Here is a 26,342-nt window from a genome sequence, read left to right as displayed (position 1 = left end):
TGATAGTATACGGTTTTACTTCACGTGACAACTTGCAAATGGTGAACAGAATTAATGTTTTTATGTTACTGCAGAAGGAAAGCATTTGAGAGGCAAGAATCACTCCCAGGCAGGAAACAATGTGGTGGTGGCCTCTGAGGACAGATGCTGCTGCCTCCTTCACTTCCTGCCCACACCTTCCTATACGCTGTCTCTCTGTTGCAGAAATAAGGAAAGGGAGGCCCAGAGAAGCTGACTGAACTAATATCACAGAGCTAACTAACGGCGGAGGTAGGAGCATAGTTTTTATGAGAAAGTAAACACAGTCCCAAATAAAACATGTTTTCAAATTTCATTAAGTTCATTTCTACCTTTAAATCATTTCTGCTTAGTATAGAAAGGGAGCTTGAGCATTTGAACTTTTTTCTAAAGTCAAGATCAGTTTTCTAACATTTCCAAGTCTTTTTTTTTTTTTCATTTCCAAGTCTTTAAAGTGGGTGAGACCATCACCATTTCAGACTCACAGAGATGCATCTACATCCTTGTGCAGAGGGGCTGACAATCTTCTCAAAGCAACTGTCTTAACTGTTCCTTAAACTGGTATTGGTGTGGGATTTGGTAGGTGCTGAGAGACACAGCCTTAGCTGTGTTGGTCTCTGTGAGAACTAGAGGCCAGAGACCTAAGGCAGGTTCTTGGTCAACTCTGAAATCTGATTCCAGGGCAGTGGGTTATATTTTCCATCTCTTCTTGGATGCGATGGTAAGGAAAGAGAGAGGATGTGACAAAACTTTACAGTCATGTGTTTAAAACCTATAAATACAACCACCAAGAAGTTACCTGCATTTGAGCAACTGTCGCCGAATCACCCTCTTTCTCCCTGTATACCACCTGCGCTTCAGTTAAGGGCAGAGTATTGCTCCAAGGTGCAAACTCTTAAAATAGAGCAAACGGCAAATACAGTGTGACGTCTTGGGTTAACCCTTTTTGCCCCAGCCAGCTGTCTACAATGCCACCAAGCCAGGAAATGTGCATTCACAAGGTGTCACCAGAGCTGGTAAATGCCAACAGACACACAAGGATGCGGTTAGGAGACCTGCCCCTCCCCATCCCTACGCAGAAGAGCAACGCCAACTTACCAACTGAATGGCTATCATTAACACAGTCTTCAAAGTAAAGGTCCGGTCACAGAGGTCAAACAAGTCCTCCAAGCTAGGGCCGAGAAGCTCCAGCACCATGGCGTTGTACTTCCCACACGGTCCAAAGTAATACACCTGTGGGAGACCTTCACCTGAAAGCAGAGGGAAAATGGGGTGCAGAGTGAGGGACCAAAGGCCAAAATATGACACAGCTGCATCAGCATGAAGCAGATCAAAAGGGAATACAACTTCTGAGATTTTCGTTTTCTTTCACAGTTCCTACCGGAGAACCTAAACTGAGCATGACAGCTTCAAAAGGAACTAGTAATGTGTGGGAAAGGCTAAGTCATTGCACAATATGTTCAAAATAAAGTAGTTATTTCATACCAAAGGCATTCCCACTGCTATGTAACAGAGAGAATAGTCCGTGGTCCACTGCTGGACTGGAGCATCAACTATTCTCCACCAAGAGTGCCCCAAAGTACACTATCACAAGTTTCAAAAAGACGACTCGTGAGCTCAAAGGCCAGGCTCACACACCTTGCTGCACTAGCCGGTCTCATGTGTACTCTGTGCTTACTGCCAAAACCACATGGAGATAGAGCTGTCTGTGACTGTGGCTCCGAGGAGAACCCAGACTGAAGGGGTGAGGTGACAGAGGGCGCAGCCTGGTCTTTTTCTCAGAGGGAGTCCCTGTAGCTTCCTGTTTTTTCTCAGTAGGAGCAATGTCAACAGGCTGGGTTTGGTTACTGATAAGTAATTATGAAAGGAAAAGGAATAAAAATACAAGGCTGGGCTTTTCCCAGATTTGAAATTCATAGTTATAAGAAGCCAAAATCTAGACGTTCTCATCTAAGTGGCAACTTGTGAATGAATTTCCTCCTTAAAGTGTATTGTAAATGAGACATCAATAAATATGTGCTAAATGGCACCATGTGAACTGTGGGTATGAATGAGACTACAGAACTAAAAAATCTGGTCCTTTGAGTGGGAACACTTCCATCTTAATACACTTATGTATACCGTGGTCTACACTTGTAAATGCTGCAGGTCACTGTATGCTCCTGCCTATCAGTTTTTCAGATAACAAGGTTCTCTCCATCTTGGCATTCTCTTTTCATTGTACAGGTGGAAAACTGGCAGAGGTAATTCTATCTGCTGTGATATGAACATCTGTGGCCCCTTCCCAAAATTCATATGTTGATGCTACAAATGCTACTAATGCCCAATGTGATTATTTTAAGACGTGTGGGCCTCTGGGAGGTGAGATTATGAAGGCAAGGCCTTCACGAGTGGGATTAGTGCCCTTAAAAAAGAGAACCCACAGAGCTCCCTAGCCACCTGCAGCCATGTGAGGACACAGCAGGAAGTTAGCAGTCTGCAACCCAGACGAGGGCCTTCAGCAGAACTTGACCACACTGGTATCATGATCTTGGACTTCCAGCTCTTGGAACTGAGAAAAAAATTTTTCTGAGTTTATAAGTCACTCAGTCTGTGTTGTGTTACAGCAGCCCAAAGGAACTGAGACAGTATCTAATCCTTAAAACTTTAACCCAATCAATATGCTTGTCCTTCTCTCCAGCACAGGTCTTGTATATTTGGAACTGGTACAAATCATTGCTACGATATGCGTCTATAATTATTTTGTGTGGTGCATCAGTCTATTTTATTCCATTGAAATACTAGACAACTTCTTTTTTAGTGTTTCTATCAGGTCATTCCTGGCTCATACTGTCTACTATAGTATACTCTGCTCCTACTAGCCCCATAAATATCCACTGAATTGCCCTGTGCTTGTTTTGATTCTCCCTTTCCCCAAAAAGTTGTCTTTTTCCCCCTGTTGTTTTAAGAACTCATCTTCAGCTCACTTAAAATATATAAAACCTAACAGCTGTTCCTGAGTCCTGCTGAGAAATCCAAAGCGGAACACTACCATAGAGATTTACTGCTTTAATTAATCAGACACATTGTAGACTGTGGTTTGGAGATCTTTTAAATGCTACATCCTATATAATAGCTTTTGATGTGATGAAAAATTGATTTTCCTAATATTATATTCTTCAAAATAGGTGGGGCAGATCTGTTGGTTGCCTGCCCAATATCCATTCCCTTCTTCTTTGTTAACAACAAAATATCTAATTCTTATCAACAGCAACTCAGCTAGTTATAACCTTCTAGTCTCCTTTGATAATAGGAATGGCAAGTGAGATGGAAACAGAAATTGTTAGATAGGGTGGTTCTAGAGAAGTTCTTTAAGGGAGCTGGTTCAAGTTGGAGGTATGTGCCTTTGAGATGACTGAAGCTCCAGAAGCCATCTAGAACTATCAGACTCCTTGAAGATGTAGATATGGATGAAACAAAATTAGAAGAACCCATCCCTGATGACAGGGAAGCAACCACACCAATGCAAGGCTTCCATTCCCTTCTGGACTTTTTTAATCCAGAAGAAAAATCAATCTCTACCTTGACTGAACTACTGTTCTTTGTAATTTTTTTACAACCAAGTCTAATCCTAATTAATAAACATTCTACTCCTTTACTTGGTTAAATTGCAAACCCAGGCACAATATCCTCCTTCTGAAGTACAAGCTAAAAGTCAGGGCTGCGTAGAAATATAAAGCTGGCATGATTTTCTAGACTTGCTGCCAATATTTAAGGACCAATTTAAAAATAAGACACATGGTCATCTTGTTCTTGACGATCTTTAGTACCAAATCTAGGCGTCTCTTGTCAGAAATTTCCATGTTTACAAAGAAGCCACAAAAGCTTTCTGGGTGATGGCTATAATTTCTAACTGTGAGTAATGTCACTCGTAACTCCTGCCTAGAAATTTCAAAGATGTGAGGAGTTCCTGCGGGCTGTGTTACTGTTCCTTTTATTAAATACTTTGAATCTCATAATACCCCATTGGGCTTTGGGATGCTCAAGACAACTTCTGGATTACTGAGTTTTGGCCTTGAAGGCTCTTCTCAAAGATGGACTAGGTCCAAGATGCTAGTGTACAAAAGAACTCAAGTCAGAGTTGTGGATTTGGTTCTGCTCCAACTCTGAAAATTCTTTCACCTCTCTGCTCTGTTTCATCCATAAAGAGAAGGAGTTCAGACTGGTTCTCTCTCTTTTTTTTGGCTATGCCGTCCAGCATGTGGGATCTTTGTTACCCAACCAGGGATGGAACCTGCACCCCCCCACTTCCCCCGACTGGGTAAAAGCAGAGTCTTAACCACTGGACCACCAGGGAAGTTCCTAGTTCTTTTAAATCTATAATCGTGACTATAGCTAGGATTTCCTTCTAGCTATCTTATAGGTTTTTCTTTGTAAAGCCATACAACCAGTATAAATGAAAACTGTCTCCATGGACTATGTGTGGTACAAATTCAAATGTAAGCTGGTAATGGTAACTGGTAGTGGTACTCAACTGAAAGTGTGTCTATCAGAAACACCTCTAAAACTTTAAAAAACGGATACAGTGACATCACGTCAAACCTACCAAACCAGAATTTCTAGTAGTGGGTATAAGCAAAGTTCCACAGATAATTCATAAGTGCAACCTCAGCTGGAAAACTCTGTATCTAGAGGGTAGAAAATAAAGGGCACTGCTTTGCTTTACGGCTAATATATTATGAAAATTCGGAAAACAATGACAGACTAATCTTTTTCAGAAGCTCTTTCTCATCAGAACAACTGGACTCAATACCTTTTGAAAGGAATCATTTTAAGGCTATTTGAAAGACTTGTTCTGGAGTTTCTTAGGTATTATTGAGTATAAAAATCTCTTTGGAAGATGTAGTTGTAATTTATTAGAACCATCTGTACAGATAAACATGCGCTCACAAAAGTTTCAATCTGTGTCTGGTTTTACACATGACTACCCCTAAACTGGCCAGTGCTGGTGGTGAAAGACACAGGCCCACGAGAAAAATCTGCCTCTTTGGTCAGAGACAACTGCACAGTAATGATTGATCACCTGGGCTGTATTTAAATAAGAAATCCTGTATATTAGGTTTCACTCTACTTCTACAGAGCCATCTCTAATCCATTGTTTAAGAAATTTTTAATTAACCAATATTATGGTGTGAAATCACTCAATTCTTGGTATTTTAGAAATTAAGGAAGTATTATAATCTCTCATCTGCTCTGAAAATAAAAGCACTAATAAGGTCTCCTTCCTAAATTGGTCAGCTGCATAAAAGCTTGAAAATTAAAGAAGTAGATTCCACCTCTTCTGAAGGATTTACAACAGATATCACTCTAGTACCTTTAGCCATAGGCTAAATCTCTTCTAAAGCAAAACTTCAAGGCTATACCCACACTGCAGATGTTATCATGTATATTCTCAAAGGGAACTATGAAATAGCTTTTCCATCCATCAGTAACATATTCTTAAAACCTCTGCTGGACATATGGCCCACACATATATCAAGTTGCACAGGACAGGAAGCAAGGCATATAGCACTACAGCTATTTTTCAATCTGTCATAAAGTCAACTTGGGTTAAACACTCCAAATCAAGGATAATGGCTTCTTTATCATCCAAGCTGTTACCTAAAAAGATTCCATAATGTATTATGAACAGTAACTACCCTAAGTAGAGATATTTTTAAATACACATCAGGCAGAGAACTGAAATAGAACCACCTTGAAGCTTTTGGTAATTTGATCACATTATTGCCTAATAATTAGCCTTTCATTCTTTTTGAAAAACTAAATTACCTAGCTGTGAAGCAAATTCAAATAAGTCTCATATGTACATTAATATCTGGATGTAAAAAAGTAATATCTATATTAATATTTCTATGAAAAAGTACATATATGTTGATGACTATCTTCTAAAGTTAGGGCTGGAAAAAAACCTTTAAGGACATAATGACCTCGGCAATTCCTTTTCTTTGTTTATACAGTTTGTTTTTTAATTTTTAAAGAAAATAGGATAGTTTTTCTCCAAACTTAAGCTGTCCTTGGTTCCACCGATGGTAGTGGCTTTTAGCACAGTTACCGAATGTTCCTTAATGTTTACTAGAGATCAGGGAATTACTGATATATAGGGAATAATTTAATATTATTATTACTATATATATGGGGATAGTAATAATAATATTAAATAAGTTCACTTAACAAGAAAGCAGAAAGAATAGGCAGATAAACATGATTATACTCCATAGGAAGAAATGAAAGGAGAAAATGAAAGCATACCCTTTAAAACTCAGAAAATATTAAAACAACAAAAACAATGCATTCTCACAAAAAACATGAGACATTACATGTGTTTTTCTTTTTAAAAGAAGAACAGAAACCCTCTCATTTCTCTGACTCTGAAAAAAAATGCCTTTTTACAATATGACGCAGTTCAACATATGAATCTATTCAAACTGCTGGTGGAATAACCAAAACAGTGAGACCCAGGATTAAAGAATCAGCATTATTTTGTCTTGTCTATAATGAAAAATGTTTTACAACCACCTTGTTCACAGGCCTCTTGGGAACTGGAATATCATTAGACATATGCTGCTACTGCTAAGTCACTTCAGTCGTGCCCGACTCTGTGCGACCCCATAGATGGCAGCCCACCAGGCTCCCCGTCCCTGGGATTCTCCAGGCAAGAACACTGGAGTGGGTTGCCATTTCCTTCTCCAATGCATGAAAGTGAAAAGTGAAAGTGAAGTCACTCAGTCGTGTCCGACCCTCAGTGACCCCATGGAACGCAGCCCTCCAGGCTCCTCCATCCATGGGATTTTCCAGGCGAGAGTACTGGAGTGGGGTGCCATTGCCTTCTCTGATATGCTGCTAACAGCAGCTCAAATTTGTATGGTGGGAGAAGAGAAGGTGAGAGGCAAGAGCAGAGGAATAATCTCACAGAAATTGAGCTTTTACAGTTTCTCTATTACATACAGTTGTGTACGTACACAACTACAAAGGCGTTACCTCTCAAAGCAGGTTTCGAACTTTTGTTTAGTCAAAGGAATCAGGAAAAAGTCTAAGACACGACAGATTTCTTCTGTAGCAGACTGCATCAAAGATAAAAAATGTTAAAGTGTGTTATGTATTGGGGGTGGGAGTGAAGGGTGGGGATCCTTTTTCTTTTCCAAAAGACTAGTAACTCAGTTCAGAACTGGTAAATTTATGGGATGAAAAGACCCAGTTTCTGAAAATTTACCACTTTATCCCTGTGATTAAGTTATGAAGACAGACTACTGAGTTCCAAAAGGTGAGAGATGACCAATTCTTCTTAATACACACCTGAACAATAACAACTGAAAAGTTAAGAAAGTTTAGCAAGCATTTAGAAGGAATAAGAAGGAAAAAATGAGACTACTCAAAGTACAATGAACCTCTTCCTGACAATTCTGCCCAACTCCCATTACACTTCCTTTGTCCATGAATCTGCCTTCCATATGAAGGTTTTTTGAAGGCAGTTGATTACAATATGTTAACTATGTGTTAATTATGTTTATTAGTGCCTAGTACCAGTCAAAGCATATGGTAGATAAGGGCAGAGTAAGTATTAATACCAAGTAAATATACAAACACAATTGTCTCCAAGTTTTAGACTCTTTTTTTTCTGGCCATGCTGCGAGACATGTGGGATCTTAGTTCCCCAACCAGGGATTGAACCCATGTCCCCTTCACTGGGAACGCAGAGTCTTAACCACCGGACCGCCAGGGAAGTCCCTAAACCACATGTCTTTTTGGTAAAGTTACTTTCCCTTCCTACATAGGCAGCTTAATTTGTCCTATTCACCTTCTTGGTTTCCAATATTTTTATATCAGTTCCATGAATACTATTTTACACCTTTGTATCATCTGTTCATCTTTCTATAGTTCTTGATTTTTGTAAATTTCAGTTCCTTATCTGGAAAAGGGGCTATCAGGGACATAAATTTTTTTAAATTGTAGAAGTGATATATAACTAATTTAAAATAAGTATAACAGCTAACCAAAAGTAGTACAGAAACACATGAATAAAAAGTATTCATACATAACAGATGATACACAGACACGTAATTAAAAATACTTTTCTGCAACTTCATTTTAAATTTAATATTATATAATGGACATTCTCCCTTATCAACATATAGCTGTACATTAAAAGCTATATCCTATCTCCCCCTATGATGTATCATATTTAAGTTTTCCTATACTGACGGACATTTAGGTTGTACCCATATATTTGTTATCAGAAATAGATATTACAGGGAATAGCTTTTGCTTGACACGTGTTATTTTCTTCCTTCTACTGATAACATCATCTTACTCTTCTGGGGTGAAAGCACCATTCCTTTACTGTTACTACTTGTGGGTAAAGCGGGGTCAAGCCATTTTCCACTGCCACCCCAAGGATATGACTCAAGCCAGATTAATTAGAAGATTCTATCCTCCTCCCCTACAGAACTGGGTCAAGAATAGGTGCTTAAACTATGCTGGTACAATGTGAGTAAGCTCTGGGACTTTGTGGAACTACTATAGGGAAGGAGGAGCAATTTCTGTCCAGCTTGATAACTAAACAGAAAGGAGCGTTGCCTGAAGCTATCAGAGACTACCGCATGAGAATAGGTAGATTACTTATCTGAGAATGAAATCAACACAGAGAAAGCAGAAATCAGAGAAACAGACAGACAAATGTACCACAAACTGGAGGACCAAGGACTGGTCCTGGCTTTGGCTAGCCTGAGGTCAGTCCTGCAGGCCAAGCAATTCTCTCCCCCAACTCCACCCACTCAATTAAGTAAGCTAGAACTCCATCAATTGAAAATGAAAATGTCTAGACAGAGACACATACTCATATGTAAAAATTCCTTGTGCCTACATCTGGGGGCATGAATACACATTATCTCTTGAGGGTGGATTCCTTAGAGAGGAAATGCTGAGTCAAGGGTCATGCACATCTAAAACTTCAGTATATGTTGCCACATTGCCAAGTTTAAATCCTCTTTGGTTCCTAGTCTGTCTCCAGTGCTGGGCCTCTTTTCACATTTATCACTACTGTCCTAGGCCCAGGCAGAATTTAAAGATGTTTTCAGAATATGTCTTGACTCATTCTTCCCAAAGCCCCAGCACTAGGTTATCTCCTCTCTCATATGTAGCCACAACATGTTTGCAGGAGTCTCCTAGCCTTTGATCCAAATTATCACTGATATTTCAAAGTCAGGTGACTCTTCCCCCCCTACTATTTGTACAACACTACGATAAGAAATTTCCACTCAAAGCACATCCGTATCACAAAAGTATATTGACCATAAACTGCTTTAAAGCTTATTAATGTTTTTATATAGGTCCTCCAATTTAATCCTAACAAATACACACAAGAATTACTACTCTCATTTTATGGGTAAGGAATTCATCTCAGGTCATACAGTGAGTGGTAGAGCCAAGACCAACCTCGCTCTGCCTCCAAGATTCAGACTCTTTTTTTTTTTTGGACGGTGGGGGGGTGGTGGGGGGGGGCGTTGTGCTTTGCGGCAGGTGGAAACTTAGTTCCCCGATAGAGACTGAACCTGTGTCCTCTGCACTGGCAGAACAGGGTCTTAACCACTGGACCGCCAGGAAGTTCCTCAGGCTCTTTTACTGTACTGAATATATCTATCTGCGCCCTAACGTCCACGGACATCTAGAATGACAGCAAGGACTACCAAGTAACATTACTTTGATAGGAGATTGATGATGTTGGGAAAGATTGAAGGGAAAAGGAGAAGGGGGTGACATAGGATGAGATGGTTGGATGGCATCACTGACTCAATGAACATGAGTTTGAGCAAATTCCAGGAGATGATGAAGGACAGGGAAGCCTGACGTGCTGCATTCTATGGGGTCGCAAAGAGTCAGATGTGACTTAGCGACTGAACAACAACAATAGATTCTGTGAAATGCAATCTGTGTATGAACCTAAGGGTCAATCACGAGACACTGATGATGTTTATAGGTTATAAACTCAAGTCATAAAGTATATTTTTCCTTAAAAAAGCACAGGTTAGGATTCTATCAAGAGTGCATTAGTAGTATTTTTCTAATGTAACTACAAAGTAGTCAATCTTTAAGCCTAATAAACACATCATTTAGGAATTCAGAGGGAAACCTGGCCTATGTTTAGATTAATACAGGAAGTACAGGCCAGTACTTAATCCAAGTGGGATGCTCAGTGTTCACTCAGTCGTGTCTGACTCTTTGCGACCCCATGGACTGCAGGTAGCACGTCAGGCTTCCCTGTCCTTCACCATCTCCGGGAGTTTGCTCAGACTCATGTCCATTGAGTCAGTGATGCCATCCAACCATCTCATCCTCTGTCAGCCCCTTCTCCTCCTGCCTTCAATCTTTCCCAAAATCAGCGTGTTTTCTAATGAGAAAGTTTTTCACATCAGGTGGCCAAAGTACTGGAGATTCAGCTTCAGCATCATTCTTTCCAATGAATATCCAGCATTGCTTTCCTTTAGGATTGACTGGTTTGATCTTGCAATCCGAGGGACTCTCAAAGAGTCTTCTCCAACACCATGGTTTGAAAGCATTAATTCTTTGGCACTCAGCCTTCTTTAAGGTCCAACTCTTACATCCATACATGAGTACTGAAAAAATCACAGCTTTGTCTATATGGATCTTTGTTGGCAAAGTAATGTCTCTGCTTTTTAATATGCTGTCTTGGTGTATCATACTTTTTCTTCTAAAGAGCATCTTTTAATTTCATGGCTGCAGTCACTATCCACAGTGATCTTGGAGGCCGAGAAAATACAGTCTGTCACCGTTTCCATTGTTTCCTCATCTATCTGCCATGAAGTGATGGGACTAGATGCCATGATCTTAGTTTTCTGAATGTTGAGTTTTAAGCCAGCTTTTTCACTCGCCTCTTTTACTTTTATCAGGACGCTCTTTAGTTCCTCTTCCCTTTCTGCCATAAGGGTGGTGTCATCTGCATATCTGAGATTGATAATTTCTCTCAGCAATCTTGATTCCAGCCTGTGCTTCATCCAGCCAGCATTTCGCATGATGTACTCTGCATATAAGTTAAATAAGCAGGGTGACAATATACAGCCTTTCCCAATTTGGAACCAGTCTGTTGTTTCATTTTGGGTTCAAACTCTTACTTCTTAATCTGCGTACAGATTTCTCAGGAGGCAGGTAAGGTGGTCTGGTATTCCTGTCTCTTCAAGAATTTTCTATAGCTATCACCCTCTTTAAAAAGCCTTCCCTGTTTCCCATAATTAGAAACCATTTTTCCCTTCAGAACTTCCATATAATTTTATACGTAAATTTAAAAAATAACGTTCCATTGTTTTGGTGTGCATTATAGTTACTTGCATATCTTAGGGAGCTCCTTGAGAGTAGTACAACAATGTCTTACAGAAAATATGAAAATAAACATTACGTTTTCCTTCCAATAGGCAGTGACTATGTTTTTTATTATATAACTCTGTGGCTCTTTACTCACTTTAAGTGTTATGGACACAACTGATGCTGAGTTCTTGCTAGTGAAAATATCATCTCCTTGCACAATGACTAAAGTAATTATTAGTAAGAGACTCTACAGGTTGGTAAGAAAAGTTGAATTAAAGCAATATAAATTATAAAGAAAGAGGAAAAAAATGTAGAGAAAAGTTCAAAGTGTGTCAGACTGTTGAAAGCACAAAAGAGTGCAAAGGGGCACAGAGCTGACACACACTTCTTTTAAGTGGGCGGAATATAAATTACTTAGAAGTCATTGAAAGAACAAGAAAATATCACTCACATATGTTAAAACTTGATCTTTTTGTTGGTTTCTGTCTTAAGTATGCTTATAGATACAAATATGCTACAAATACAAAAAGGCTTACTAGCAACAGAATTATTTTGATAATAGGTGTGAGGCATTATCTTTATGCAGTTTGTTACTGGAATTTAAGGAAAATATTCTCTCTCACAATGACACTGAGAGATACTGGAAAGGAATTCACTGAGTTTTAATATAATACAGTAGACACATGCTTTTCACCTTCTCATAACCCACAGGAATAATTCACTTCAACGACTCATCTCTTTCATTTGATAGTAATCCATAGCTTTGAGGATGCTAAATGTTACCTTCCTTCTTAATAATTAACCTTGACAAACTGTGAGTTAAGGAGGGGGAGTCACTGAGGGCTGTGGTGAGTCCTGTGATGGCCACCGAGACTTCTGTCCTTGCCTTCCTTCCATAGGCATTTTCTAAAGGCAATCACGAAACTATTCTTAATGTCTGGAGAATATGCAAGGAAGAGAAACATGCAAGTACATAGTAAGACAGGTATCTGTAAAGACAGAAAAGTAAAGTATAACCTAGAATTAAACGGAGGAAACAGCATCACAAACTTAAGGGTCTGTGCTGACTTCTAAGCAAGCTTTGGACAGGCTTTGGAGCTTGACTGTTTCCAAACCTTTGCCTGCAAGAGCGCTGTAACCGTTTTCTGGAACCAACCACCACACTCCAGCCCAGGCCATGAACACATAAGTGACTTGGGTCTATTTTCAGAATTTCGCCTTCTATTTTTCAGGAAGATCCTTAAAAGAAGTCAAAATCCAAGTACCAATTCTGAGCAAATATCTCTCCCAGTTCTGTACTTTGCAAAACAATGCACTGAAAAGGTGTTAGTACTGTGTGTAACTGTGAGGTACATGCAGGCTGCATAATTTCTATAATAAACTCACAACACTCTATTTGCAATTAAAGAAATTACTGGCTCAACAAGTCTTCATCAGCAAAATATCTAAAACAGAAGTGGTGCTTTTTTTTTCTCCAGGAGGGGGACAAATTTTACATATGTATTGTAACTAGAGGTAATTACTTCTATGCCTCAAGTGACTCAGAGCTATTTGAGAGTTTTAAAGAGCAGACAAGGGCCACAGGGGTTTGGCCCCAACAGATAAGCAAGCATATGAGAAATGTCTCAATGCTTTAAACCACTGAAAAAACACGCAAAGGACACACAACCAAAGAATTAATCCTAGTCCAGAAATGTACTTGGGTATTGAGTTTCAGAAATATCAGTTCCTTTTTATGGCAAACTAGTGTAGCTAGTTAATAAAAGTTAAAAGTCATGATGGTTTATCCTTGGAAAAATGGAAAGAAATTCATTGTACTATCACAACTAAATTAGCTCCATTAAAGACCAGAAAATTCATACAGAGTATGACAATTACACCTTTCCAAGCCCAGTAAATGAAAACAATCCTTTCTATTTTTTCTGCACAAAATTAACAATTTACTACAGATTGGATTTATGCTGTAACATCAATGAAGCATTTAAATGTCCTTAAAAAAAAGATTTATTATATATTGGCTGTGCTGGGTCTTCACTACTGTGTACAGGGCTTTCTGTAGTTGCAGAGTGGGGGCTACTCTTCGTTGCGGTGTGAAGGCTTCTCTTGCTGCGGAGCATGGATCCAGGCAGCAGGCTCAGTAGTTGCAGTGCATGGGCTTAGCTGCTCCGCGGCATGGGGGATCTTCCTGGACCAGAGATCCAGTCCATGTCCCTTGCACTGGCAGGTGGATTCTTAGCCACCAGACCACCAGGGAAGTCCAAAATGCCATTTTAAAATGTTTTCCGGACAACATAGGTGGATTTGGAAATTCACATGCATGCATACAGACTCTTTCAGAGGAAAAGATGACAAGCATGACACACTGGCCCTTGTCTGAAGTTTGCTCCATATACAGAGGGTATTTTAAAAACTGAAATATAGGCTATTTACAACGTTGTGTTAGTTTCTGCTGTATAGCAAAGTGATTCAGTTATACATACACATACATTCTTTTCTGTATTTTTCCACCACTTACCGTAATGATATTGAATATAGTGCTGTACAGTAGGACCTTGTAGGACCTCCATCATATATAAACTAGTTTGCATCTGCTAATCCTAAACTCCCATCCATCCCTCCCCCACACCGCCTCCCCCTTGGCAGTCACAAGTCTGTTCCCTATGTCTATGAGTCAGTTTCAAGACAGAGATGCTTTTCACATAGCCACCTCAGGCACTTGCCTGACTCACCAACTCAAGCACACTTTGGTATTTGGGTTCTTCTCCCCGAGAGGGACAACAGTGACACTGCTGCTGCTCCTTCTGCAAAGTATGTTCAATACACTCAGATATTTCCAAACATCCTCCTCACCCTTTACCCAGGGCACAGGACTTTAACTTTTTAAAATCTGAGGCCTCTGCTGTTGCCCCAATGGTTACTTATTTCAAATATGCCACTTATGCTGAAAGGAGCGGCTTTCGAAGGGTCGAAGTTTGGCAGAAATGGCTTTAAATTCATCATTCCACGTTGGTGTGTTTAGAGATTTAGTATAAAAACAAAACAAAAAGATGAATCAAATCTGTACAGTTTATATTGTTTCATATTTTGTAAATTCTATATTAAAAGCATGCTATACATATATTAAAATATCAGTGTTTCAGACCCCTCTAAGTATAAGAAGATTGGTCTCTTTTAACATAGGCCCAAAGAAGGCATTTCTCTTAAGATTATTCTTTTCCAACAAGCATATGATAAGTATAATAAACACAGATACAATCAGCTGTGAAAGAAGCAATTCTCTTTCTGAGAGTACTCACTGCCCTTTGCTAGGACATCACACGGTTGTTGTTTATAGACTCTAATCCCCACTTTGAGAATCTCAGTATGTTGAAATGTCTCAAGGCAAAACGCTTTGCTTTCTAGCAACTAGTACATGAACAGTAAAAATGTATGGTCTGTGAGTCCACTGTTCTCTTGCATACTGTCAACTGCTTTCTCTCAGTTCTTGAGCCACATTCTTAGAGAGCGTGTTCTATGCTGAGAGGTGTAGTCCATGTGATCCTCTGCCTCCTTATCAGAGCCATCGGAATCTGGATTGAAAAGCTACTCCAAACTGAGTCAGTAAGTCTCTTTCCTTGTTGTTGCTGTTAGTTACTAAGTCATGTCCAACTCTTTTGCGACCCCAAGGGCTGCAGCTGCAGCCTACCAGGATCCTCTGTCTATGGGAATTTTGTCACTTCCTTCTCCAGGAGATCTTCCTGACCCAGGGATCAAACCTGCATCTCCTGCATTGGCAGGTACATTCTTTACCACTAAGCCACCTGGGAAGTCTCTTTCCTAGGAACTTCCAACTGAGACAAAGAACTTCAGTCACTCTCTGCTGGTGCTTAAATGGAGAAGAGCTACATAAAAGGATCTTTCCATCAACTGTAAGGAGAAGCAGAGAAGGCTGATAATACAGAGAAAACGAAGAGTTCTCACAGAAGCCAAGGCAAAAGGTTTTACAACCCTAAGCAGAAGAAGGGTCAAATATAGTGTCAGAGTCCAGAAGAGTTAGATAGAAGGCCAGAAGTAGTGAGTGATCTCTGTTCGTTTCCAAGGCAAACATCATGGTAATCCAAGTCTATGCACTGATCAGAAATGCTGAAGAAGCTGAAGTTGAATGGTTCTATGAAGATCTACAAGACCTTCTAGAATTAACACCCAAAAAAGATGCCCTTTTCATTATAGTAGACTGGAATACAAAAGTACAAAGTCAAGAAACACCTGGAATAACAGGCAAATTTGGCCTTGGGAGTACAGAATGAAGTAGGGCAAAGGCTAATAGAGTTCTGCCAAGAAAATGCACTGGTCATAGCAAACACCCTCTTCCAACAACACATGAGAAGACTCTAAACATTGACATCACCAGATGGTCAACACCAAAATCAGACTGATTATATTCTTTGCAGCAAAGATGGAGAAGCTCTGTACCGTCAGCAAAAACAAGACCAGGAGCTGACTATGGCTCAGATCATGAACTCCTTATTGCCAAATTCAGACTGAAATTGAAGAAAGTAGGGAAAACCACTAGACCACTCAGGTATGACCTAAATCAAACCCCTAACAATTATACAGTGAAAGTGAGAAACAGATTTAAGGTATTAGATCTGATAGAGTGCTTGAAGAACTATGGACAGAGGTTCGTGACATTGTACAAGAGATAGGGAGCAAGACCATTCCCAAGGAAAAGAAATGCAAAAAAGCAAAATGGCTGTCTGGGGAGGCCTTACAAATAGCTGTGAAAAGAAGAGAAGCAAAGAGCAAAGGAGAAAAGGAAAGATATACCCGTTTGAATGCAAAGTTCCAAAGAATAGCAAGGAGAGATAAGAAAGCCTTCCTCAGCGATCAGTGCAAAGAACTAGAGGAAAACAACAGAATGGGAAAGAGTAGAGATCTCTTCAAGAAAATCAGAGATATCAAGGGAACACTTCATGCAAAGATGGGCTCGATAAAGGACAGCAATGGTACGGACCTAACAGAAGCGGAAGATATTAAGAAGAGGTGGCAAGAATACACAGAAGAACTGTACAAAAAAGATCTTCATGACCCAGATAACCACAATGCTGTGATCATTCACCGAGAGCCAGACATCCTGGAATGTGAAGTCAAGTGGGACTTAGGAAGCTTCACCACGAACAAAGCTAGTGGAGGTGATGGAATTCCACTTGAGCTATTTCAAATCCTAAAAGATGATGCTGTGAAAGTGCTGCACTCAATATGCCACTCAAATTTGGAAAACTGAGCAGTGGCCACAGGACTGGAAAAGGTCAGTGTTCATTCCAATCCCAAAGAAAGGCAATGCCAAAGAATGCTCAAACTACCACACAATTGCACTCATCTCACAAGGATGAGTAAAGTAATGCTAGTAAAGTAATGCTCAAAATTCTCCAAGCCAGACTTCAGCAATACACGAGTCACGAACTTCCAGATGTTCAAGCTAGTTCTAGAAAAGGCAGAGGAACCAGAGATCAAATTGCCAACATCTGTTGGATCATCGAAACAGCAAGAGAGTTCTAGAAAAACATCTATATCTGCTTTATTGACTATGCCAAAGCCTTTGACTGTGTGGATCACAATAAACTGTGGAAAATTCTGAAAGACATGGGAATACCAAACCACCTGACCTGCTTCCTGAGAAATCTGTATGCAGGTCAGGAAGGAACAGTTAGCACTGGACATGGAACAACAGTCTGGTTGTTGTTCCAGGAAAAGGAGTACATCAAGGCTGTATATTGTCACTCTGCTTATTTAACTTATATGCAGAGTACATCATGAGAAATGCTGGACTGGAAGCACAAGCTGGAATCAAGATTGCCGGGAGAAATATCAATAACTTCAGATATGCAGATGACACCACCCTTATGGCAGAAAGTGAAGAAGAAGTAAAGAGTCTCTTGATGAAAGTAAAACAGGAGATTGAAAAAGTTGGCTTAAAGCTCAACATTTAGAAAACTAAGATCATGGCATTCAGTCCCATCACTTCATGGCAAATAGATGGGGAAACAGTGGCTGACTTTATTTTTCTGGGCTCCAAAATCACTACAGATGGTGACTGCAGCCATGAAATTAAAAGATGCTTACTCCTTGGAAGAAAAGTTATAACCAACCTAGATAGCATATTAAAAAGCAGAGACATTACTTTGCCAACAAAGGTCTGTGTAGTCAAGGCTATGGTTTCTCCAGTAGTCATGTATGGATGTGAGAGTTGGACTGTGAAGAAAGCTGAGGGCTGAAGAATTGACGCTTTTGAACTGTGGTGTTGGAGAAGACTCTTGAGAGTCCCTTGGACTGCAAGGAGATTCAACCAGTCTATCCAAAAGGAAATCAGTCTTGAATATTCATTGGAAGGACTGATGTTGAAGCTGAAGCTCCAAGACTTTGGCCACTTGATGCGAAGAGCTGACTCACTGGAAAAGACCCTGATGCTGGGAAAGACTGAAGATGAGAGGAGAAGGGGACGTCAGAGTATTAAATGGTTTGATGGCATCACCGACTCAATGGACATGAGTTTGAGTAAAGTCCGGGAGCTGGTGATAGACAGGGAGGCCTGGCGTGCTGCAGTCCATGGGGTCACAAAGAGTGGGACACGACTGAGCGATTGAACCGAACTGTTCCTAAAAGCTTTCTAAGTGCTTTGTTCCAATCTCTAGTGAGACCTGAATATTTCCTTCCTCAGTTACATAGTCTATGTCCCTATGATTTTTCAGCAAATCCTCATTTAGAATCACAGCCAATTGCAGTAGAGTATTATTTGCAATCAAATGATGTTTACCAATACACACATATAATTGTTTCTTTTCCTCTTCTTTAACCATCACTTGCTAAACACTATGTGCAAGACACTACACTAGATGTTTAAGGGAAGAAAGGAAAAAAGAAAGGTAAGTAAGACAGAGACTCTCTCCTTAGGGAGCTTACAGACAGAAAATAGAGAAGTAAACATCTAACATAGCACTAGGTCGAGTCTTTCATAAAAATTAGCAAAAAGGAAGAGTGTGATGTGGAATGGCGTAAGCACCAAACCCACTTACTTTAATGATATATACTTGGCCAGAAAAAATTTAAGCAATTAAAAAAATAAGCAGAGTATTTTGCATATGTGTACCTTATTACATGAACTCTGCAGCACTGCATATACTACAGATTCATACCATTCAGTACACATTTTTCCAAGGAGTACATATTTACTGAGCATGATTATACACACAAATCCAATTAGACTACACTCTATACTCCATGGGCAATTTAAGAGATTTTTCAAGGCTATCTTTGACTATATGTGATTTTCACCTGTGTGCTAACTTTAGCTCCTAACTTCACATGTGACTACACTGTGTTCAACAATTGGTTTCCTTAGAGAAGCTGTCATCCTTGAAATTCTAGCTTTTAAATTAAATAAAATTGATCTGTGATAGCTGGTGGTCTAGTTATTGACTGATTATTATCTCTCAAATCCATACTGGATGATAATGTTACAAGAACATCAGCAGTGTTTGAAACTTACTCCTTCCCACTTGATAAACAGATTGCCATCTTATATTGAAACTAGAAAAATTCTAATGAAAAAATTTTTATATATAAAAATACTAAGGAAGTACACATCAGGATAGTAGTTGTGAGTAGAGAGAGTGACTCTTTTACATATTTTTCCAAACCTTCAATGATATTGGTTTTCTTCATAATTTATAAAAAAATTTTTTTTTCCTATGGGCAAGCTGCACACAGATAGTTGTAAATTCCTTCTTTAAAGTTACTTTCTTTTTAGGTAGTAGAGTAAGAGATCTTTCCTGAACTATAACTGCTGAAAGTGAAGCCAAGCAAAAAGTTGACAAGTTATAACAACTGGTTCAATGTGATTGAGTCCAAATAATTCTCAACTGCTGATGGGCCATTTATGTATGAAGATGTGCAATGATACAGCCATTATATTGATGAGAACCATACACACTCTCTACCTTTAAAGAACTTAAATTCTAAAACTTTTGCCAGGCAGCTCTTGGATGTTCTGAGTTTTCAATTAATAGTGGATATATATGTATCACTACGAACAAAGCTGGTGGAGGTGATGGAATTCCAGTTGAACTATTTCAAATCCTGAAAGATGATGCTGTGAAAGTGCTGCACTCAGTATGCCAGCACATTTGGAAAACTCAGCAGTGGCCACAGGACTGGAAAAGGTCAGTGTTCATTCCAATCCCAAAGAAAGGCAATGCCAAAGAATGCTCAAACTACCGCACAATTGTACTCATCTCACACGCTAGTAAAGTGATGCTTAAAATTCTCCAAGCCAGGCTTCAGCAATACATGAACTGTGAACTTCCAGATGTTCAAGCTCGTTTTAGAAAAGGCAGAGGAACCAGAGATCAAATTGCCAACATCTGCTGGATCATCAAAAAAGCAAGAGAACTCCAGAAAAACATCTATTTCTGCTTTATTGACTATGCCAAAACCTTTGACTGTGTGGATCACAATAAACTGTGGAAAATTCTGAAAGAGATGGGAATATCAGACCTGACCTGACCTGCCTCTTGAGAAACCTGTATGCAGGTGAGGAAGCAACAGTCAGAACTGGACATGGAACAACAGACTGGTTCCTAATAGGAAAAGGAGTACGTCAAGGCTGTATATTGTCACTCTGCTTATTTAACTTATATGCAGAATACATCATGAGAAACGCTGGGCTGGAGGAAGCACAAGCAGGAATCAAGATTGCCGGAAGAAATATCAATAACCTCAGATATGCAGATGACACCACCCGTATGGCAGAAAGTAAACGACTAAAGACCCTCTTGATGAAGGTGAAAGAGGAGAGTGAAAAAGTTGGCTTAAAGCTCAACATTCAGAAAACTAAGATCACAGCATCTGGTCCCATCACTTCATGGGAAATAGATGGGAAAACAGTGGAAACAGTGGCTGACTTTATTTTTCTGGGCTCCAAAATCACCACGGATGGTTATTGCAGCCATGAAATTAAAGCTTACTCCTTGGAAGGAAAGTTATGACCAACCTAGACAGCATATTCAAAAGCAGAGACATTACTTTGCCAGCAAAGACCCGTTTGTCAAAGCTATGGTTTTTCCAGTACTCATGTATGGACATGAGAGTTGGACTATAAAGAAAGCTGAGCTCTGAAGAATTGATACTTTTCAACTGTGGTGCTGGAGAAGACTCTTGAGAGTCCCTTGGACTGCAAGGAGATCCAACCAGTCCATCCTAAAGGAAATCAGTCCTGAATATTCATTGGAAGGACTGACGCTGAAGCTGAAACTCCAATACTTTGGCCACCTGATGCGAAGAGCTGACTCATTCAAAAACACCCAGATGCTGGGAAAGATTGAGGGCAGGGGGAGAAGGGGACAACAGAGGATGAGATGGTTGGATGGCATCACCAACTCAATGGACATCGGTTTGGGTAAACTCTGGAAGTTGGGGACGGACAGGGAAGCCTGGCGTACTGCGGTTCGTGGGGTTGCAGAGAGTCGGACACGACTAAGAGACTGAACTGACTGATACATATCTCTGACTATACACCAAATCCTTTAAGAAAAAAGTTTGGTGGATTTTGTTCTGATATCTTGAACTATTCATTCATAACTCTATTCTGCTTCCTTAATACAATTAATCAAGAATTGCTAGCATAAGCAAATAAAGCAGTTGAGAGCCTCAAAGGGAGAGTACATGTAAAAGGAGCTGCAACTTAACTTGGTGAGCTCATTGCCAGTGAATACTGCTGAGGGTTTATGTACTGAGATTTAATCAATTTAACAGACATGTATTGAGTCTCTTCTTCGGGTGAAATTATTTGCAAATAATACTACAGTGAATAAAAGATGCTTCTCACCCTTAAAAAAGCTCACAGTCCAGGGAAGCCTCCTACATTGTTGGTGGGAATGTAAACTGGTGCAGTCACTATGAAAACAGCCTGGAAGTTGCTCAAAAAACTAAAATTAGAGTTGCCACATGATCCAGCAATCCTACTTCTTGTCATATATCCAGAGAACACTATAATTTGAAAAGACACCTGCACCCCAATGTTCACTGCAGCACTGTTCACAATAACCAAGGCATGGAAACAACCTACGTGTCCACTGACGGATGAGTGGATAAAGAAGATGTGGTGCATATATACAATGGAATACTACTCAGCCATAAGGAAGAATAAAATAATGCCATTTGCAGCAAAATGAATGGACCCAGAGGTTATCCTACTAAGTGAAATAAATCAGAAAGAGAAAGACAAATACCACAGGACATCATTTATATGGGAAAGTTAAAATATGACACAAATTACCTTATCTACAAAACGGAAATACTCACAGATACAGAGAACATTCCAGTGGTTGTCTTGTGTGAGAGGGATGTGGTGAGGGTAGATCAGGAGTGTGGGATTAGCAGGTGTAAACTATAATATACAGAATACACAACAAGGGTCCTACAGTATAGCACAGGGAACTATATCAATAACCCATGATAAGCCATAAGGAAAAGAATATGAAAAGGAAAGTACAACTGCATCACTCTGTTGTATAGCAGAAATTAACACAACATTGTAAATCAACTATACTTCAATAAGTGGGGAAAAGAAGTCCACAATCTAGCAGCATGTTATACTGTGGAAAGTCCACAGAGTAAGGGATACATTCTCTTTCTGTAAGTTCTCTCATTACAGAGCTTCACGTGTGGCATGTATACAAGGAATAAAGAAGTACTCCCTGAAGTAATTCCTGTGTTACACAAACTGAACTGAGTGATAAGAAATAAAGAGTTGTGGTCACTGCCATGTGTGAGCAGAGATCAACAAACTATAGCCTTTAGGTCAAATCTGGCCCATCTATTTTTGCAAGATTAGAGAATGAAGAACGGTTTCTATTATTTTTAAATGTTTGAAAAAAATTTAAAGAATACTTCATAAGTGCAAATTACATACAATTCAAATTTCAGTGACCAAGAATAAACCTTTATTGGAATATAGCTTATTTGCTTACAAATAAGCTTACAAATTGTTTTTGGCTATGTTTGCACTACAAGGACAACAAAAGCTAAAGATAAGTTAACAAGAGGTGAATACTTGCAAGAGAGACAATACTTGTCACAAAGCCCAAAACATTTACTATTTGTTCCTTTATACTGTCTGGCTTCCTAAGAAATCTCACTTTCCACACTGGAGGCAGGATATAGGCCAACCGTTTGTATCTTTCACTTTGGGGGGCAATGACATTCACTAACATTCCCACAGACCATTGTAATAAACCTTACTTGTGATGTTTCAGTAGTTCATCACTAGTAAGACCACTTCCTTTGAGAATTCACAGATGAATCCAGTTATGCTAAGGACCAAATATAAATGAATCCCTTGGCTTGATCTTTGCATAATGGTTTCAATTCTGTTTTACCAAACAAAAGTAGGTATTGACCATTTGAATTTGTTTTTCCTGATCTTCTTTTCCAAGTACTGAAAGATGGCTGTAGTGAAGCGCTCCCCTAAACTGGTGTGAAAGGCTGGGGAGCTGTAGAAGTAAAAGTGTTCATTTCACCAAGCAGGCTCTTAACTATTATTTCTACCCAACCACATTCAGCTCCTCTGAAAGAGACAAACATCTCCCTCAAGATCATAGCTCTGGTGGGTTCACCACAGTGGAATTCTGCCCTATGAAGTCAGAGAAAGGACTGGGAAATATTTACTCACTATTGTTTGAGAATCCATCAAAAATTCTTCAAAAATGAACCTGTTAACTCTTTGTTCTGCTATCTTTCAAAGCTATGAGAAATGTAAATAAGATATTTCTACAGGAAAAGTAGATCTTCAGTTTCCATGTAAAACAATACTGCCTTCTGTTTATGCAGCACTTTTCCCTTAAGGATTTAATGCCTTTACAGACATTACCTCATTCAACTCTAGAAGGTCTGCAAACTCCATAAGAAAGGCGAGGTTCCCCCTGGTGCGTGAATAGGGAAACTGAGGCATAGCAGGGGCAGGTGGTTAACAATAAGTCACAGAAAAACAGTGAGAAAGTTTAGGCTAAATTTCTCCTCACTCCCATTGGTGGTCTCCACTTATGCACACTGCCTATAATTAGAGAGGGCAAGTGTCTAAATATTCAGTCTTCAAGACGTAATTTCAAGGCTGTCCATTTATCCCAATTAAGATCCGTTTTCTCTGAATTTAGTGGTGTATGTCTCCTCTCTCCATGGTATCTCTGGCAGACTTTTGAAAAACTTATACATGGCAAAAAAGAATCCAGATTTCACTTTCTTCTACCAAGTTCATCATTTCATCTTTTTTCCTCTTGTTATGAAAACTTTCTGCCCAACTGGGGACTAAAACATTTCTTCTCAATTCCTTAAAGCACTCCTAGCTATTGAACATCTAAGTTGACATGTGTTACCTTTACGTAACTATTCTTGTTATGTGATTTACTTCTATTTCAATAAAATTACCATCTTTCCAGCATCTCTTCGGATGATCTTATTTTTAAATTTTCTTGTGTACTGCTTCCTGTGTTTGCCCAGCCTGTTTACAATGTACTCCTAAGGAACTTCACCACACTATAGGAGGGTTTTGCCAGTGTCATGCTTTCTCATGATTTTCTTCAGATCTATGCTTTATCCCTCTGGGGAAGTAAAACCAAATTCCTGTTAATTTATCAATTGCCTGGATTGAGAGTTCTTCTGGGACCGACCAGTACATCCTATCCTTTTCAAAAAAATAATTTGATTTACTTATTTATTTTTGGCTGTGTTGGGTCTTCGTTGCTGTGCAGACTTTCTCTACCTGCAGAGAGCAGGGGTTACACTCTAGCTGCAGAGCATGCGCTTCTCATTGTGGTGACTCTAGGTTCATGGGCTTTGGTAGTTGTGGCACATGGGCTCGGTAGTTGTGGCTCACAGGCTCTAGAGCACAGGCTCAGCAGTTGTGGTGCACATGTTTAGCTGATCTGAGGCATGTGGGATCTTTCCAGACCAGGGATTGAACCCGTATCTCCTACACCGGCAGGAGGACTTTTTTTTTTTTTTTTTTTTACCACTGAGCCACTACGGAAGCCCCCTTTTCCCCAATCTCTTTTGATGACATATAAAACCATTCCCTCTCAGAAACTTCAAAACTGCAAAGCCCAATCAGTCGTATGAATACTTTTTAAAAAAAATTTATTGACAAACAGTTGATTTACAATATTTTAGGTGTACAGCACAGTGATTCAGTTATACATATACACATATTCATTCTTTTTCAGATTCTTTGCCCATACAAGTTAACAGAATATGAATACTTCAGTTATAGCATAAAGATTTCGGTGGGTGAAAAAATGGCTTGCATGGAGTAGCTCTGAGCTCTTCGGTTGAACACATGGAGAAAGTATTCAACACAAATGATTAATTTACTTTAGAAAGAAATGTTTCAAAACATAGATCACCCAAGGCTATAAAAGATTTCATAGGTAACAAAGGCATGAAATTAGGGGGCACCATATGAAACAGGAAATCCTACTCTTTCACTGGGGGAAAGTCCTGGGGCTTTGCTTCAGTTGACACTTTTACAGCTACCTTTCACTGCTGCTGCTGCTGCTAAGTCGCTTCAGTCGTGTCCGACTCTGTGTGACCCCATAGACATCTGGCAGCCCACCAGGCTCCCCCGTCCCTGGGATTCTCCAGGCAAGAACACTGGAGTGGGTTGCCACTTCCTTCTCCAGTGCATGAAAGTGAAAAGTGAAAGTGAAGTCGCTCAGTCGTGTCCGACTCTCAGCGACCCCATGGACTGCAGCCTACCAGGCTCCTCCATCCATGGGATTTTCCAGGCAAGAGTACTTGAGTGGGGTGCCATTGCCTTTCACTAGTTTATTACAATTAGGCAAGGGATAATGGGTAAGGCGCCAGGCACCTGCTCAGTAGACACAGAAGACAAAAATTTGTACAAAAACATGAGATAAACACATTCCTAGCTTAGGTTTTTCTACTGTGTGCTCCTCGGTAAGTAATATACTAACCTTCCTTGTGCTCAAAATGGGAAAAATGAAACAACCATATAAAGTACCTAGTGGACATTTGCTTTCTCTTCCCAACAAGATTTTGCCTAGGCTTTATTATTTGTTACACTGTGAAATTTCAATAAGTATCTTAATGTCTTTTTTATTTTTAAAGTTTATTTATTTATTTGCTTGCCTGACTTGCTGTACAGCCACTGAGAGTTCCTTGACCAGGGATCGAACCTATGCCCCCCTGCAGTGGAAGTGCACAATCCTAACAACTGGACTATCAGGGAACTCTCTCTTGTTGTCTTCAATTTGAGGATTAGCAACTCTTTTACAAGAAAGCCAAAGCAGAACAGTCATTAGCAGATTAGAATAGCTGCTGGAAAGCCAGGGCATGGCAGCTCAGGCTTAGATCAGCTCTGATATGATATTTATTCCTACAGCCCTTGAGAATTTTTCCCAGGTAGGTTGCTGGGTGGAAGTGGAATTAAAAGTTTAACCAGAGTGAGATCAGTGGCTCTACTACATTTAGGATCTCTCAACACAATTAAGAAGGCTCTAGTAGCAAACAGATGACAGTATTATCTATTTATAAGTTGCTGTGCTTAGCTGCTAGGTTGTGCTCAACTTTTTGTGGACCCCATGCACTGCAGCCTGCCAGGCTCCTCTGTCCATAGGATTTTTCAGGCAAGAATACTGGAGTGGGTTGGTGTTTCCTCGTCCAGGAGATCTTCCCGACCCAGGGATAGAACCTGTGTCTCCTACAGCTCTTGCAGCGGCAGGCAGATTCTTTACCACTGAGCCACCTGGGAAGCCTCATATTTTGAGACCCCATGGACTGCAGCCCACCAGGCTCTGTCCAGGGAATTCTCTAGGCAATAATACTGGAGTGGGTAGCCATTCTGTTCTCCAGGGGATCTTCCCAACTCAGGGATCAAACCTAGGTCTCCTGCATTGTGGGCAGATTCTTTACTGTCTGAG

General features: G+C 39.9%; 1 protein-coding gene across 14 annotated transcripts in view; it reads right to left on the bottom strand.

Moving 5' to 3' along the window:
• The window catches only part of CSNK1G1 (casein kinase 1 gamma 1), a 155,522-nt gene that overhangs the window by 46,474 nt on the left and 82,706 nt on the right, over positions 1 to 26,342 (bottom strand). For all 14 annotated transcript variants that reach the window (XR_009739115.1, XR_009739116.1, XM_061431012.1 and 11 more), the window contains one exon: positions 1,117 to 1,268. Coding sequence is in view for 12 of the 14 variants with exons in the window: in XM_061431012.1 (XP_061286996.1) it covers positions 1,117 to 1,268 (152 nt within the window). In the remaining 2 variants the exon portion in view is untranslated. The remainder of the gene's footprint in view (positions 1 to 1,116; positions 1,269 to 26,342) is intronic.

The sequence above is a fragment of the Bos javanicus genome, chromosome 10 (assembly GCF_032452875.1).
Source record: "Bos javanicus breed banteng chromosome 10, ARS-OSU_banteng_1.0, whole genome shotgun sequence".
Classification (NCBI taxonomy): Eukaryota; Metazoa; Chordata; class Mammalia; order Artiodactyla; family Bovidae; genus Bos; species Bos javanicus.
This window is presented reverse-complemented; position numbering and strand designations above follow the sequence as displayed.